Genomic DNA, 16964 nt, shown 5'->3' with positions numbered 1-16964 from the left:
CTTGTGTTTAAAATTAGACATGTGCTTAAGTATCTAGCTGAATTGGGTCTTCGGAGATGCCAAGTGATAGAGAACTTTCCACATCCCATGGTTAAAAAAAATTGGTTTGGATTTGGGTGAAGGTTCTGATTTTATCTGTACTAATTGCCCCCAACCTTCAAATACCCTCTGGTGAGCAACCACAGTTCATTCTGAGAAGAGATCACACTGAGAATGGAATTGGTGCTGACCTCAAACTGGGAAATGGGAAAATGTCAAAACGAGAGACCTCAGTTTATGTGGTGTCTTTAGCGACACCTGTGCGCAACTGTCCAGGAAGGATGGGAAAATGCAGTGTAGGAAAAACAACCTAGAGCAACGTGAAGTGCATGGGGCGTGTGGGCGAGAACTTGTGAGTGAAAGGGGAAGAGAACAGCAAGGTCAGATATGTCAGGGGAGAAAGTAAAGGTAAAGTAAGAAGCTTTCAAGTGGTGGCATGGACCACTCAGGAGCCAGGGCTGTAAATTAACTCTGATCAGTCTGTGTGTGTTCAGGCTTCTGGCGACATCTGTCTCACTCCAGGCATGCACACGGACTATCATTAGGCATTAGCATGGTCACTCGTTTGCACAGCCACTTCCGTGCTAGTAACTGGATACCTTCTCCTTTCAGATATGTCTCCTGCAGAGTAAATGCAGGGAACAGCAGGTCAGAGGCAAAGTCTGTGGGAGCCTGGGGGACTTCTCAGCTCCGCTTCTGCACGTGAAGGGCCCCCTGTTAGCTCCCCTGGTAGAGCTGTTGCCTCTCATTCCCGAGCCTGGAATGCAGCAAAATGCAGAATGTCCGTGCTGGTCTGGACACTGGATAGGCAACTGTGCTGGCCAGTCAGATCTGCCCAAGTAGCTGGCTGCTGGCTGGCAAACGCAACAAAGCCACTGTGAGCTTGTTCTCACCCGGACACTGATGGCCACACAGTCTGTGAGGTTATAAAATGCTGGGGACACGTCTCTGATTGGCAGCTCTGCTGTCTGACTGTATTTTACAAACTAACCGTGTGTGTTATTCATTAATGTATCTGTGCCTCAGGTTCAGGAGTTTGAGCATGTCAATGGGAAGTACAGCACCCCTGATCTGATCCCGGAGGGGCCGGAGGGCAAGAAATCCAGCGAGGTTGTCTCTTCTGATCCAAACACCCCTGTCCCAGCCAGCCCAGCACATATGCAGACTGGGCCAGCGGCACAGCCAGGTAAATGTGACAACAAAGCTGCTTTATGGAGAGCATAATCATGGGTCCAGAAACTGCTGAGAAAGCAAGATGGGCCCAGGTTTCCAAAAGTGGTTGGAGTTGTTCAGATGTCCAAATTGAGAGGCCTCAAAAGGGCCTGGGAACCCCAGAAAGCAGGCTGCCACCCTCTGCAAACCAGGCCCTGCAGGGTGTTTGAAGTTGGGCACCCAAAATCACGAGTCGCTTTTGAGAATCTTGGCCACGGTGAGTGAGATCACAGCGTCTATCTGGCTTCTCTCTGATAACGCCCCACAAAGGCCGTCTTCACTGCCAAGTGAACTCGAGTTCTCTACACTCCAGTTAACTCCTCTTGAGTTAGGCTCTGGCCTGGTCTACACTAGGAACTTACATCGGCAGAGCTACATCTCTCAGGGGGGTGAAAAATACACACCCTTGAGAGAAGTAGCTACGCTGACCTAGCCCCTAGTGCAGACAGTGCTAGGTAAAGAGAAGAATTCTTCTGTCAGCCTAGCTCCTGCCTCTCGGGGATGTGGATTACCTACGCTGACGGGAGAAGTGAGTGTCTGCCCTGAAACGCCCGGGAAGCCAGGGCCCACAGGGCCATTTGGGATCTATTGGGACTTCTGCTGAGTTCTAACATAGTTACAAGCTGTTCTTTCCCCTCTCAATAACAATGGTAAGTTAACAGTTAGATGCAGTTACTATGGAGCCTTTGAGAGGTTTGTGTCTATTTCCAAGGTAAGGATGAAATTGCCTATAACCAGCAACATTTGACTTACAAATAAGCCTCCCACTCCTCATCCTTGGCATCGAGTTGAACAGTTCGATAGAGCACTAGAACTTTCCAGCGAGGCTCGACTCCCAAAGGGTGAATCTGACCCGGTAGCACCATGCTAATGGCCCAGCGGAGTGCAGTTCACGTGGGGTCCTTTGTTGTTGTTTCAGACAAAACAGAAATACAGTTGGGGTTCCAAGAGGAAAAGGAACCAATGGAGCCAAAGCCCAAGAAGCCAGCTGAGAGCCAGGTAGGGGGGAGTTCCTTTCACCCTTCTTTTCTTGGGGCTCGCAAACCCCATTAGCAGCACACGCAGTGTCCCCAGGATACAGCAAAGCTGGGCTGAACCAGCGGTTCTTTCTCTGCTTCCCTTGGCCCTGTGTCCCAACCTCTTCCTCTAACTTATAAATACAACAAAGCCTTTCCCAGGGCTCCCCGCCCAGCCAGCCAAACCTGCTGTAGGTCAGCCAGAGGCAGTTTACGAGGACCCTTCCCTAGCTGGCCCCAGGGACGAGGTTCTTGCTTCTGCCATCCTCCGAGCCCTTGTCTGTGCTCCCTCCCCCCGGGGCAGCGTGTTGTGCTGTCTCAGGAACCCTTGTGTGCTCCGGAGCATGGGGCATTCTGCAGGCTTCTCCACCCTCTGTTCACGCAGAAGGGTTTCTGTGGCCATTCCTTCCTCGAGGGTCCTGAGTACTGATCTTATGGCCCCCAGAGTGACCAGTGCTTCATCTGCCCCGTCGCGCTGCCCAGAGTCTCTCAGCACCCCGTTTGTCTGCACTGGTTTTCAAAGTGATCCCCAGCCCCTGGTGCCCTGCAGCACCGCTCAGATCAGCTGGCTCCTTGCCCTGAAGCTCCTGCTGAGCATTTCCGTGCAGCCCACCCCCACCATCCCATTACAAGGATGCATGCTCGGTGCTGCCCTCCCAGTTGGCTGAGTAAATAACTAAGTGAGCCCCCCGTGTGAATGAACACAGCGCCCCCTGCCTGGCCCCAGCCCTAACCCTTACCTTGAGCCCCTACGGGAGTCCTGCTGGCCCTGACCTTAACCCTGGCCTGGAACCTTTCCCAGTCTCAACTCTGACCCTAAACTGGGGAGAGCTACAGGTCTGAACTGTAACCCCAACCTGCCGGCCCCAATCCTGATCCTGGCCTGGGAGCCCGGCTGGCCCTGGCCGTTAACCCTAGTTTTGGGTCAGCAAGTGGCCCCATCTGTATCAGTCCATGTGCCAAGGTAGGAAATGGCAGCTAATCTAATGGCTGAATTGTACGAATCTCACCACGGCACAGCTTGGTTTCCCACAGTGTCCTCTCTCCAAGGGCATTGTTACAGCTTAATGGTACTGTTCACGTAGCTAATTAGTTCCTAACCTATTTCCCTTTATGTATCTACAAACTGAACCCGGCGGGAAAGTCTGTCTGCAGAGCCTGGAGTTCTGCAAACTTGTGATGGGAATTGTATGGCTCAGCCCTTATGCTGCGTGACACGGTGCTTTGCAAAGGAAGGGTTATGCTCCTGCCTTCCCTCACTGATCCTGTTTCAAGCACTTTAGTAACTGATCCACACAGCTGTGTAGTATTACCCCAGTACTCCTGAGAGGGAAACCGAGGCAGAGAGGTTCAGTGATCTGGTGTCCGCTGTAAATCAGAGCCAGGCAGGGCTGCTGGACCACGTGTCTCTGCACAGTTATAGTCAGGGCTTTCTGGGCAGTTTTGCAGTTACATACCCTAAGCCCTTTGAGCTAAAGTGGCTAATGTGGTGTCCCCACTTGACATCAAGGGTCCAGCAAGTGCAGAGAAAGCCGAGAATGAAGAAAACCAAGAGAGCTCTGGAAACGAGGAGAAACCGAGAGAAGAGAAACAAGAAGAGAGCGAAAAGGCGGAGCCTTCGCCTGAGCGGCTGCCGGTGAGAGGTGAGGCAGCCTGTGACTCTGGTGCACCCGCTGCATGCGAAGCTTGTCTGCCCAGCATCCACGAAGTCTGGGGCAGATCCAGCTGTCACAGCACCGCTGGAGAGACTGTTTCCTTCCTTGTTCAAGCCCCTGTGTGCATTAATGCGGTGTTCCCCCAACTAGGATAATAGCCTTCTCCTGCTGCTAGCTTCATAGCTAGTCCTGTAGTTCAAGCTACTCTACCTCAGTGCCCGAAGGTGCAGGGTTCAAATCCTCCCAGTGTTGCACGATGGGGTTGTTACAGTTGTACATAATGGAATTTGTTTGTACCTAGGAAAGTCCATAAAAATACTATATTAAAAGAATGTAAAGGTTGCAACATCAATTACCCGCAAGTTAGGAAATGCCCGTGCAACCTTAATTGGCCCCCCTTGTGTGTATTACCATACAGTCTGTAATTACATGATCACATGCTATTTCCCCCCATAGTTTTTAAGGAACTTTTTGTATGTAATGTAACTTGTAAAGCAGAGTGGCTAATCTCTCTGCAGGAGACATGCATCCCTCTTTCACAGGCCTATGCCCCGCTAAGTGGGACTTCAGTGAGGCTTAGGTCTTGTGCTGATCCCTCACATGGGGTGAATTTCCGCCGAAGAGCTTGTAGCCTCATGCTGCTGGGAGGGCTCTAGCGCTGGGCCTAACACTAGAATAAGCTCTCACAATTTTATTAACATCATTTTTGCATCCATTTATGATGCAAATTGAGGTTTCCCCTTCAGACCACAAAATGTTTCCATTTTGATGAAACTGCCTTTTCTGACAGAAAACTGTCCTGTGTCTACCAGCTGTAATATGCAGGCAAACAAATACTTTGCAACTTTAAATAGGAAAGGCAAATCAATCCAGCGATACTGGTAGTCATTTCTGCCCGTTAATCGTCTTTCGTTGTCCTATTTAATTCGTGCAGATGAGGCAATTCAGGAAAAAGAAAAGCCATTGGAAAAGTCAGAATTAAATGCCTGCCAAGGTAAAGGGGAAGATAAAGAGTACAAGCCAGGTAAGATGCCCATGACCTGAATTGCAACAGAGAACTGATAAAAACGAAGAGTAGAGCGTTGTGTGTGTTATGGAGCAGTGCGCATGCGTGTGAATGTGTGAAGCGGCGTGTGCCATGTGTCTGTAGCGTGTTTGGTCAGGGAAAGGGGACTATAAAAGCAGCTCCTGCGATTTCACGTTTGTGTTGTGGTGGTGCCCACAGGCTGTGATCACTATGTACACACCTAGAGCGATAAGTGAGATCCAGCCCCAAAGGGCTTAATTATGATGTTCAAGTGCATTTATGGACCGTGTTTGCGGCTCCTACACCTCACCTTTGTGAGAAACGGCAGCGCACCCGGGAGCTGTGCACCTGGGAGCTGTGCACCCTGCCGCTTCGTGCCGACTTTCCATCTGTGGCTTGGATTCACAAGTGGAGACGGGGACCCAGCAGCATGCAAAGAGTCTGAGCGAGAGCCAGAATGGGCCTCAGGAGGGACTTAGGGTCTTTGTACCCTGCGGTTCGACACTCGTGGCTGGCCCGTGCCAGCTGACTCAGGCTCCCTGGGCTCGGGCTGCAGTCTGAGCTCTGGCACCCTCCCACCTTGCAGGGTCCTAGAACCTGGGTTCCAGCCCAAGCCCAAACATCTCCACTGCAATTAAACAGCCCCTTAGCCCGAGTCAGCTGGCACAGGCCAGCCACGGAGTTTTAATCCAGCTGCAACCACTAGACCACACTTCCTAGCAGTTGTAGCAATGCCAGTGGTTCAGAATAGCTCTAGTGACAGGCAAGAGAAGTGACTCTCCCCTTATTTCCTTTCCGAGGTGGGGGTAGAGCTCTACACCGTCCCTATCTCCAACGGCATCTCGGTGGCGGGTGCTGCTTGTGCTTGCTGGGAGGCCAGGAGGCAGGCTGGTGATATGCCCACCTGGGGATGTTTTGGAGAATGACTTTAGGAGCGAGCTGCTGCGGTTAATGGGGCAATGATGCGAAATGAGCAGCGTGGCAGGGTCAGTTGTGCACGTCTGATGTTACTGTCTTTGATAAGCAGAGGATACCAAGGTGGACGAGAAGGAGCAGAGTGAGACTCAGCAAAATGGTGAAAAAGAGGAAGAGGAGGATGGGAAGAAGGAGGATAAAAATATGAACTTTAGATTCATGTTCAACATTGCTGATGGTGGCTTTACAGGTAACAGGGTTTGGGGCTGACAGAGCATCCCAGTCACTTTTCAAGTGTTTGCATGCGAAAGCTGCACAATCTTTGCACAGGTTTTCTGCACATTCAGTTAAAGAAGATTTGAGCCTGACAGTGCTTTAAAATAACAGAATCCCAGCCCCAGAACACAATGCCAGAGCCTCGCTCTGGGCTGGCAGTCACTGGCTGCTGGGGAAAGCGCAGCTCAGGGGCTGGCTTGAGTTTTCTACTGCTTTGCTCTGTGATGCTACAATAATCACCAGCCTTGTTTATCATGTGAGTCCTTCTCACCTCGGCGTGTGCGGCACTGGCTACTCAGCTCAGATTTTATAAAGTACACCTGAGTGACTAATAAAACTCCACCGACTATTGAAACAGGAAGCACGACAAGAATCAAATCTGCTTTATTCCAGTTATGCTCGCTGTTAACTTTTTGTATTTCACTAGGCTTGGCCTGAGAAGCTAGACTGGTCAGTTTAAAGTTCTCTTTATATTCCCTTTCATTTTCTGACCTTCGTTATACTGGGGTTGCAGATGCTGCAAAGGAATGTTTGAAACGTTTTTTTCACTGAAAGCAATTCAGGACAGCATGTCCATTCAGATTCAGATATGCAACCCGCCCGGTTTTTAATACACCCCCCCCACATTTTGAGCCTAAACAGTTTGACCTTTTACATAGCTGCAGACTTCAAAAGAGCTCCCGTCCCGAGGAGTGATTGCATCCCTGGTCAGCCCCAAGCATCCCTGGGATTTCCTGTCAGTTCCTTTTCCTTGACGGGCCTCTCAGGCCTGCCCCAAGTGCAAGTTATGTTGTCACAGCATCCACTGTAACCACAGTCTGTGCATCCCATGGCACTGAAGGAATCATTAACATCAAACCTTAAGCCAGCGTGGAGTCCCCTGGGCTTCTAGGAGACACCGTGTGGGTCCCTTTCCAAAGTGGGCCCTGGACCAGAGACTTTCTTTGGTAATGAAGTCCACTCTCCGGGTTGAGAGAGAGCCTCCCTCTTCTCTCCATGGCCTGTTCCTAATGCTTAGGGATAGCACCATCAGCCATGTAATTAAATCTACTGCCCACCAGCTGCATGTCGGGGCTTAGCATGCTAGTAGCCATGCCTGAGTAACACAACTTTTAGCTGTAGTCATCTAGCTCTAGTGTCATGAGTTTTCTGGGGAAGGGGTCGTTCCTCTTTGCTCATTTAAAAGTATCTATATCCGTCATTGCTAATGAGCTGGCAGCTTTCTATAGCCAGTGATCTGTCCAAAGCTGCTCAGAATTAGAAGGTAGAAGATGTGGTGTTTGTGAGACCTGTGATTTGGTTCTAAGGTGTCAGTTGACTTCAGTCGAGGATGCCATTAGCCAGTGGCTGAAATGGGTCAAAGGCCCAGAGGCTGCAGGCAGGTACAAGTGGCTGCAGGCAGGAATACGTCTCTTGGCTAGTCCTGCCTCGCGTTCTAGCAGCAGGTATGCTCTCGTGCTGCTGGCTGAACGTGGCTCTGCTTTGCCTTCTCAGAGTTGCACACGTTGTGGCAGAACGAGGAGAGAGCTGCCGTCTCCTCAGGCAAGATCTATGACATCTGGCACCGGAGACATGACTACTGGCTGCTGGCGGGAATTGTTACGTATCCTTGAACTTGTAGTGAGAGCCCTTGCCACTGTTGACAGGGAGGCGACGCGGGGTGATGGGGAGGTGATCAGCATGAGCGAGATCTTTGTCTTCATGTTGCTCTGAAGAGACTCCTCTCCTGAGTGCTGGTCTTGACTCTGACACCGGCTCCCTCTCTGGCCTTGGGCAGGTTGTTTAACTGCCCTGAGTCTTTGTCACCCGGGGACGACTTTAGGAGTGCTGTGCTTTGAAGATGACGAGAGCTAGGTGTCGCTAAGCAAACTCCCCAGGCTACCCAACGAGATTGCAGTTGGGAATCTGGTCTTTGCCCTTAACACCCCTCCCTGCATCCAGCCACGGCTATGCCCGCTGGCAGGACATCCAGAACGACCCGCGCTATGTGATTCTGAATGAGCCTTTCAAGTCGGAGATACACAAGGGGAACTACCTCGAGATGAAGAACAAGTTCCTCGCCCGACGGTTCAAGGTGAGCCTGGAGGGAAGGTGCCTCCCACTGGAGGAGGGCAAGTGGAGCTGTGCCCGAGGGTGGAGAGTGGGCTCCAGTCTCGTGGACTGAAGAGAGCCAGGGAGCGGTCTGCAAGGGCGTGAAGTGCCCAGCAGGGAGCCCCTGGCACCAGACACAGATTCATAGGGAATGGGCTGCAGACAGCCCCTGACCCCACGTGCTGCTTATCCTGCATGGAGTGGCAATGAACCACTGCAGTGAGACTGTTGCCTAGCACCTTACCTAGGCCACGGGCCTCTTGGAGTGGGTTCTCCTGGGCTTGTTTTGGGAGCTGGGCATCGTCCCCACTCACTCGGCTCTTACTAAGCTCAGCAAAAGGAACTGCTGTGGCCTTGCGTGAACTTCCATGGGTATAAATCAACTGTCCTCTGATGCTCAGCGTCTAACGGGGCCGCCTGCCAGATCCCTGCTCTGTAGCCCAGGCGGGAGTGAGTTAAAGCTGGTGCCATCCACTTGCCACGGGCTGGCCTCTACGCGGTGAGTCAAGGGGTCTCCACCTAATTCTACGCCGCCAGTCAGAACAGCTGGCACGAACCGTCCCCTCCTTCTGAGCCACAGCCGTGTCTGAGGATTGGCTAGGCCCCGCAGACTGACCCCTCAGCCTCCACTTTGGTGAGATGGAAATGCCTAAGGGGGAGGGGAAAGTCTGCTTCCCCCTCAGTGGCGGCTGGTCCCTCCCCGTGTCAGACAAGTGGGGCAGTCAGAGGGCTGGAGCGTTGGCTGGAGTAAATCAGTATAGCCAGCGAAGCACTGATTTATCCCCGCCAAGGATCTGGCCCCGACTCTTCTCTCTTCCCTGGTTGTGTCTCAGTTGCTGGAGCAGGCCCTGGTGATAGAGGAGCAGTTGCGAAGGGCCGCGTACCTCAACATGAGCCAGGACCCCAGTCACCCGGCCATGGCACTGAATGCCCGTCTGGCTGAAGTGGAGTGCCTTGCCGAAAGCCACCAGCATCTCTCCAAAGAGTCCCTGGCTGGGAACAAGCCTGCCAATGCTGTCCTGCACAAAGGTTTGTCGCCGCTGCATAGCCTGCTCCCTCCCTTGTAGCCTCACTAGCCAGGGTCGAGAGGTGCGCCAGCCGCATGGGCTCTCTGGGGCTGAGCCAGAGCCAGCAGGGGCTGCGGGTACCGGCGTGGGGCAGAGAGACAATAAATCCGATGGGAGGAAGTGACTGGCTGGTGTTTCTGTCTCACAATGTTCCCCTGGCCTGGAGCTGGCCACGTCCCTCCGACCTTTGACCACAGGGACCGTGGCTGTTTGTGAGGGCTTCCAGGGCAGAAGCAGAGAGGAAATGCAAGTGTGTGGTGGGTCGATTCTCATGGCTCCAAGGTTGCCAAGGGGAGACCGTCCTCCCAGGGCAGAAAAGACATGACATAGACCTGAAACGAGCCCTGCTTGTGACGCTCAGCGACACCCCCCTAACGAGGGGCTGCTCGCCAGGTGGTGGTGTCCGGGGGCCCTGGTTGCGTATCCCCCTGGCAACTCCAGGGATTGCATGGCCCCCCTAAGCCTAGGGAGACCGAGAATAGCAGGGAAGTGAGGCGTTCTCAGCCTGTGTCCATACAGATGTGCTCACAGTGGCCGCACTGTGTGTGTGGTTGAGGTCACCACCCTGAACCTGAGTGTAGCTTTGCAGCCGTTCCTATTGGCAGGTAAAGAAGTGTTTACTCGCACGGCTTATTAACCAGCCACAGGCAGCCCCCGCCTTGGGGGTGTAAGAGCAGCACCCAGTGCCCCGTTTGAATCTGGTGCATTGTTTTGTATCAGATCCTGCCTAGCACAGGGTGTTGTGAGGGTATTTTGATAGTTCCCCACCCAGCCAGGGTAACCAGGAACGTGCTTTTCACTCGCTCACAAACGTGCACGCGCTCAGGAGATAAAATGCCATGCCTGGCTGGTCAGGACTGAAGCCCAGAGTTAACAGAGATGAACAGCCCCAGGCCTGGATGAGTCAGTCTGATGGAGACTGAGTTTGGAACCAACCACCAGCAGCCTGGATCGTTCCAAAAATCAGCAGCGCCTCGCGATCCGGGGGCCTTGAGGACCAGTGTCTTCTGGCAGCAGTGCCCATGGGGACACTTGCTTCTCTGGAGGTACATGGTTAAAGCAATGGCAAGAAACTCTGCAGGGCTTCCACCCCCAAATCCTCCCTTCATTTTCCTGATGGCCCAAGGACAGGATCTTGCCTCCCCAGCCCTCGGACTCCTCTGAACCATTCCAGGATGGGGTTGCAGTGTTCAGGGATACTGGCCCAGGCAGTCCAGCAGTGACCATACAAGCAGGGGATGTTCCCTTCCTGTTCCAAACCACCCCCCAGGAACAGAACATGCATCTTCTCCCCGAGTCTGGCTCTTCCCACAGGGTCTCCCTGTCTCTGCCCCATGTTCTCTCTGGCGGGAGGGTCTCACCCAGGACTCTGGTGGTGTTAACAAGGCATGTTTACCCAGCAGTTCTGAGCAGGGCTTTAGCTCCTGCTAACAGGGTGGGTCAGTGTAAGAGCCCTTCATCCCGTGGCAGGGCCATGGATCCTGCCAGCCTGATGCAGGCAGCCCCGGGTGATAACAGCTCAGCAGCTCTGCTGATTCCTGAGCTGTCAATGCGGAAATAGTCACTTGCGTAAACCGCAGCCAACTCTGCCGTAGCTAGGACCATTGGAGACTGGTGAGGAGTGCGCAGGGGCAAAGGACAGAGCAGTGCTGGTCCCTGGTGCTACATAGGGGCGCCCGGCCAGAGACTGACACAGTCCAGGCCAGAATTTGGTGTGCAAATGTGATGGAATGCGAGAGCAGAGAGGGCAGAATGTAGCTTCGCCAGACAGAAAACAGCTGCTCCAGGGGGCTCTGAGCAGCAGTTAGCTGTCCAGCGCCCTTACTGTCATTGTCTTCAGAGCCCAGCCAAGGGCCGTTACCATAACATCCCATGGGAGCAAATCAACACTTCGATGGGGGACACGGATCTGAGCTGTGGATGGGAAAACACTGGCAAAGTTCTGCCATTTACAAGGACACAAGAAAAATACAAGTAGCCAAGTCTGGGCAGAAAATGAACACTAGGCTGGCAGCAGCTCCCAGATATGCAATCACCTGTTTGCTGCCGTGTGTCTGGAGAGCCAGGCAGGGAGGCGGGTGGCTGCTGAGAGAGCTGCTCTCCCTCGGGCTCGGAGGGGGCAGTTAGTGGAATTAGTCGGGCACATGGTTTACAGAATTGCTGCTGCACATGGCTTCAGGCAGGTGCTGCTTCAGTGCAGTTAGAGAGGCCCAGAGCTTGGGGGATTCTGACAGTAGCTGGGATTGAGGGGGATGGTTCAGGGGTGGAATTAGGAGGGCACAAAGTGTGTGGAAATCACTTCCTTTCAGCACAGCAGTGTGCGGCGAAGGAGGTGCAGGCATTGGGCATGTGTGGAGAACGCCGCCATACGCCCACTCAACTTCAAATCTGTGTCCCTCTCTGCAAACTGATCTCTGAACCCCACCAGCTTTCCCTGTGCAGCTCCCGTGTCTCCTCTCCTCCAGTGTCCAGGATGTGTCACCGTATTTTCACCCCCCACGTAACCCCACTGGAATCAGTTAGTCCCTTCTGCTCCTCCCCAGGATCCCCCGCTCAGCGTGGGAGAGCAAGTTTCTTAGCTACACTGGGTGTAATCTGTACGTCTGTGTTGCAGTTCTGAACCAGCTCGAGGAGCTGCTGAGTGACATGAAGGCAGATGTGACCCGCTTGCCCTCCATGCTGTCCAGGATACCACCAGTCGCCGCTCGCCTGCAGATGTCTGAACGGAGCATACTGAGTCGTCTCACTAACCGAGGAGGGGACCCCACAGTCCAGCAGGTCAGAGAGAGCCGAAAATAAGCCCAGGGGCCTGGGCAGCACAGGCCCCCAGCACTTGGGCAATCTGGCTCATGCTAGCGCAGTTGTTCAGTCTGGGGACCTGCATGGAGAGTCCCTTGCAAAGCGTCTCAGTATGGTGCAGTGTTAGGGAGTTAATTGGCAGAGGATGGCTACGTTGACCTAACAGGCCCTTTCCATCTCTAACTTCTGCATGCCGTGTCCTGCGCTCCTTATGTAGGCCAAGCGTCTCCTCCTCTTCCCAGGTCTCCCACGCTCAGCACGGTGGTGTCTGAGCAAAGCTCTCTTTGGAGACCCCGGGGCATTTTTCCTGTGTAGAAGTGAAGCAGTTAGGCTGGGACGTGTCCCGGTGACTCCAGTGCGCATCATGCAGGGAGAGCAGGGCTGTTTATCTGGGGATCAGCACAGCCGTTATTTTCTCCTGTTTCTCCAGGGCTCCTTTGGGTCCTCCCAGCTCTACAACAACAACTTTGGGCCAAACTTCCGAGGTCCTGGACCAGGTGGGATTGTCAACTACAGTCAGATGCCGCTGGGACCTTACGTGACCGGTAGGTTGAGATTTCTAGCAGCCTCTTTCCCTAACTACAGAAATTAAAGTGGCAAATTTCAGTGGGCCACAAGCAAAGCCAAAGACCACTGGGCAAGCAAGATGTTTTCTCTCTTATCAATAGATATTTAGCCGTTTCCAAGATTTTCCTCTGCAGTTCTTATTCCCACCTGAGGTAAGGCCATGCTTCTTACTATCTGCTAAACGTATCGTATTGTCCCATCTCTCAGGCGCTGCCTAGTAACATGATTCACTCTAAGGGTCAGCAAATCACAAGGTGCAATGAGTTAATAAATCCAGAATGTTCAGGAGCGTCTAGTTCGTGTTGTCTCCTTGAATGGCGGTAGCCCTGCTGTCTCCTCGACATGGCCCCTAGTCACGCTGCTGCAGCAGCACATACGTGGCCCCATGGTAAAAGTACAGGGTTCACAAAGGCACATGTGCTGCTGGGCAAGTCATTCCTCCAGGCACAGTCAGCTCCGGGGGCAGTCCTCAGAGAGCAGCTGTAACTGGTGCAGTCGCTGAGGAGATGCTGGAGTGAAATGATGGGTCCACACCAGCCCTCCCACGTCCTTGCACCCACTGATGCCAGTGAGCAGTGGTGCCCGTGCGTTTAGTGAAGCTCTTTGGTTTGACGGGGTCAGACAGGGGAGCAGCCTTTCCGTCAGCACCATTCACAAAGTAACAAAGCTCCTCGGGCACACGGCTTGTCGCGAGTGGTGCATGCTACGAAATATCTAGCTCCAGCTCTGTAAGGATAATGAACATCAAAATTCCCTGCAGTTCTAAGTCAGTACGGAGAGTGTTTGCAGAGCCTTGGGGCCAGGGCCGGCTCCAGGCACCAGCGCAGCAAGCTGGTGCTTGGGGCGGCCCATGGAAGGGGGCGGCGCATCCGGGTCTTCGACGGCAATTTGGCGGTGGGTCCCCCAGTCCCTCTCGGAGGGAAGGACCGGCCGCTGAATTGCCGACGAAGAATGAAGCGGCGCGGGAGAGCAGCTGCCCATCGCGGCTTTTTTTTTTTTTTTCTCTTCGCCGCTTGGGGCGGCAAAAAAGCTGGAGGCGGCCCTGCCTGGGGCTAGTGTGCCCGTCACTGGGGGGACTCGTCTCAGACTCACCAGTTTGGTTGCTTGTTGTTTTTTTGATAACATATCTGGGGAAATGTCCTGTTCATCTCGTAGGCGTAGTTATGCTCATGCTTGTGATGCTAGGTCATGGCTAGCAGTTAGTGAATTCACTGCACCGGGAACTGACAGCTTTGGTTTCTGGAATCTCTGCATTTTCTTCTCTTTGCATAGAAGTTTTCCCTGTTCTCATGCCATTTCCTCAAATCAAACCTCACATTCCCTTCTGCTCCCGAAGAAAGGAAGTTCTTAGACTGATGTGCCATGTTGCCTTGAGACCGTATTTATGTAGAAATATCATGTGTACTTTTGCATGGAACCTGTCTGGTGTCATCCCTTCCAAATTCCAGGTCAGGACTTTGGAAAGCCTAAAGAAGAGCCAGCTCCCAGAGATTCCATCCCAAGTTTTACTCTGAGCCCAGTGTCTGCTTGGAGTTGAGCTCAGTCAGTGCTGTATTGATGAGGTTGGCATTGCACAGATATCGGAGAAGCTCAACACCGTGCTGTGGGCACGTCAGTGAGACACGACGTACGGCCGGAATCTTCTCTTTTTTCAGGACTCTGCATCCATTTAAATTCCCTCCCCCCCTTGGTTTGTGTCTTGTCTGAGCTACTAATTAGGGCATTAACGAACACACCAGTCACAGCAACACGGGGCTCTGCCATCCATTTCTGCCTTGCAGTTTTACCGTGGTGGCGTTGAACTCACCTTAGATCTCAACTGAAATGCAATGGAGTCTTCAGCAAATAACCCAAGCTCTGGGAAAACGCTTACTGCCCCTGTCGCTTGGTGCGGTCATGTCAGATGGCAATAGGAACTGTCAGTCAACGAGCAGTCTTTAGCCAGGATAATTCACCGCTTTGCAAGGATCATTCGAGTAGGTTTCCTCTCCTCTCCTCCTCCCTGCAGCGCTCTGGGTCAGTGCGGCTGGGCTGGAAGCCAGTTGTGTTTCGAGGTAGCACTCCCAGGATATGTCTGCACTGCAGCTGAGAGCCCGACTCGTGCTAGTGCACGTAAAACAGCGGTGGAGACGGTGCAGCTCAGGTTCGCCACCTGAGTTCAGACCTGGCTGCTGCCCCAGCGGCAATGTCCACACTGCTACTGTTAGTGCATTAGCTCGGGTGGCGCTAGTGTGAGTCTGTGTGCCCGGGCTGGGCGGCTCGCTTCTCACTGCCGGGCAGACCCATCCAGAGGTGCTGGGAGGCTAGCTCGCTCTCAGAGCGCTGCTGGGTCTCACCTGTGAGGCCATTCTTCAGCGCCCTCCGAGGCATTGCTTCAGGGACTGCCTGGGACAGCCCGTGAGCCCGATCCTGGTCCAAATCAAGAGTTAGCAGCGTGCGTCCCCTTTTCTCTGCACAAAGCTCCCGTTCCAGACACAACGGGACGAGCCTCACAAGTGGCTGAGACTATTTTCAATGTCTTTGTCTTGCAGCTTCCTCCTAGACCCAGGAAATGAGCTCAGTATCCAGTGGCAGGGCAGAGCTCCCTGGCCACGTGACCAAGCCATCATAACTTTATATGAAAATAGAATGAAACCCAACACATGGTGTCTGGTTCATGACGGTGAGACCCAGAAATTACCCATCAGCAATGCCCCTGCTAGCCAAGGGCTGCCAGCGGCGCCTGGAAGCACTTTCCAGTTGATGAGATCCACCCTGAAGAAATGGTTCCCTACACTACTAGATCCCTTAAGGTTACATTTCTTAACAGCGGCTCATCTAATGACATAATATGTCATGTCAGAACTGCCTACGGAGAGCGTCTTCCTTTGCAGCCCCCCCCTTGCCCATCCTGCCCATCGACACAGCATTGGGTGTTCTGCCCCCGCAAGTGGCTGGGTTTCAGTGGTGGGCGGCATGGCCCTCTGTGGTCAGTGTGTGAGACACGGAATCATAGAACCATAGGACTGGAAGGGACCTCGCGAGGTGTCTAGTCCAGGCCCCTGCACTCCTGGCAGGACTAAGTATTATCTAAACCATCCCTGACAGGTGTCTGTCTAACCGGCTCTTAAAAACCTCCCACGATGGAGATTCCACAACCTCCCTAGGCAACTTATTCCAGTGCTTAACTTCCAGTTAGGAAATTTTTCCTAATGTCCACCCTAAACTGCCCATGCTGCAATTTAAGGCCACATGCAGGGAGCAAAGCTGCTCCAGGGATGGAAACAGCTGCCACTTGTGCAAGGTGATAAATCAGGCTATTTCTGAGAGCGGTTTGTTCTTCTCAGTTGTCCAGATGGAGTCCTGCCGACTGCCGTCCCCAGGGGCCATTCCCTCAGAGCCTTCACCATTGTGTTCCTTCCTGCTCACAGGCTCACCTTTCATCAAGCTACATTTTGACTATTCAGCTACTGCTTGAGACGGCTGAGAGTTCACCATGTGCCTCTCTCCCCTCAGCCCGGCCAGCTGCCCGCTCAGGGCCACTGACAGCAGTTTTGACAAGCCAGCATGCTTCAAGCATTCCTAGCAGTGAGCTGGAGCGAGCAGTGGAGCCGTGTGCACTGGGCCATAAGCACCTTATTGTGTAAATGTTGCATTTGCCTTGCTATCGGGTGGTGCTTATTTGTGAACTGAACACGGAAGTGTGTGCACGTGGGTGCTGGGCTAGGGGAATGCAGCTGGTGTGCTTGCTTCTAAGAACGTTTCCTTTAGGTTGGCCAGTGGCCCTGCCTTCTCTGCTCCTCGGGGTCAGTCACGCCCGCTTTGCCGTCACCTTGCACTGCGTTTCCGTGCACGCCAGGGAGGGGAATGGGAACCAGGTGGCCTGTAACGCATTCACTTTTGTTCTTGCAGCAACACCCAATGGGCCGCCCTCCAGCCACCCCGATAAAAAAGTAGCAGAGTCACTGAAAGACGGTGCAGCCTTGGAACGCAAGGGGAAGCTCGGTGACATCATCTGCATTGAAGACTAACTCTCAGCCCAGTGGGTGTTGGGGCCAGGGGCTGCCTTGCTCACATTTAAAGTGTTCTTCAAAACAAACCGCCCCCCCAGCCCAGTTCAAGAACTTCTTAGAAGGGGATTTCATTTCCTTGTACATTTTTTGCACTTTCTTATTGAAGACTTGAAGAGTTTGTCTTGACAATGTTGGCTGAATTCTGACGGGATTATCTAGTAACAGTATTTATGTCTCTGTTTTTATTGACATGGATCAGATTTAAAGGGAGAGTGCATTGGAAGCTCTGTTTCTAGTCCAGTTACCCA

At 53.0% G+C, this 16964-nt stretch overlaps 1 protein-coding gene across 1 annotated transcript in view; it reads left to right on the top strand.

The window, feature by feature from the left end:
* The window catches only part of CHD5 (chromodomain helicase DNA binding protein 5), an 83479-nt gene extending 66805 nt beyond the window's left edge, over positions 1–16674 (top strand). The window contains exons 31-41 of the mRNA XM_065421467.1: positions 1066–1225; positions 2171–2250; positions 3778–3910; positions 4857–4946; positions 5977–6114; positions 7635–7743; positions 8082–8214; positions 9065–9260; positions 11913–12076; positions 12528–12642; positions 16556–16674. Of these exons, the coding sequence (XP_065277539.1) occupies positions 1066–1225; positions 2171–2250; positions 3778–3910; positions 4857–4946; positions 5977–6114; positions 7635–7743; positions 8082–8214; positions 9065–9260; positions 11913–12076; positions 12528–12642; positions 16556–16674 (1437 nt within the window). The remainder of the gene's footprint in view (positions 1–1065; positions 1226–2170; positions 2251–3777; positions 3911–4856; positions 4947–5976; positions 6115–7634; positions 7744–8081; positions 8215–9064; positions 9261–11912; positions 12077–12527; positions 12643–16555) is intronic.
* Positions 16675–16964: the final 290 nt, after the last annotated feature.

This window comes from Emys orbicularis, chromosome 22 (genome assembly GCF_028017835.1).
Source record: "Emys orbicularis isolate rEmyOrb1 chromosome 22, rEmyOrb1.hap1, whole genome shotgun sequence".
Lineage (NCBI taxonomy): Eukaryota > Metazoa > Chordata > Testudines > Emydidae > Emys > Emys orbicularis.
The sequence above is the reverse complement of the archived record's forward strand: the minus strand, read 5'-3'. Positions and strand labels throughout refer to the sequence as shown.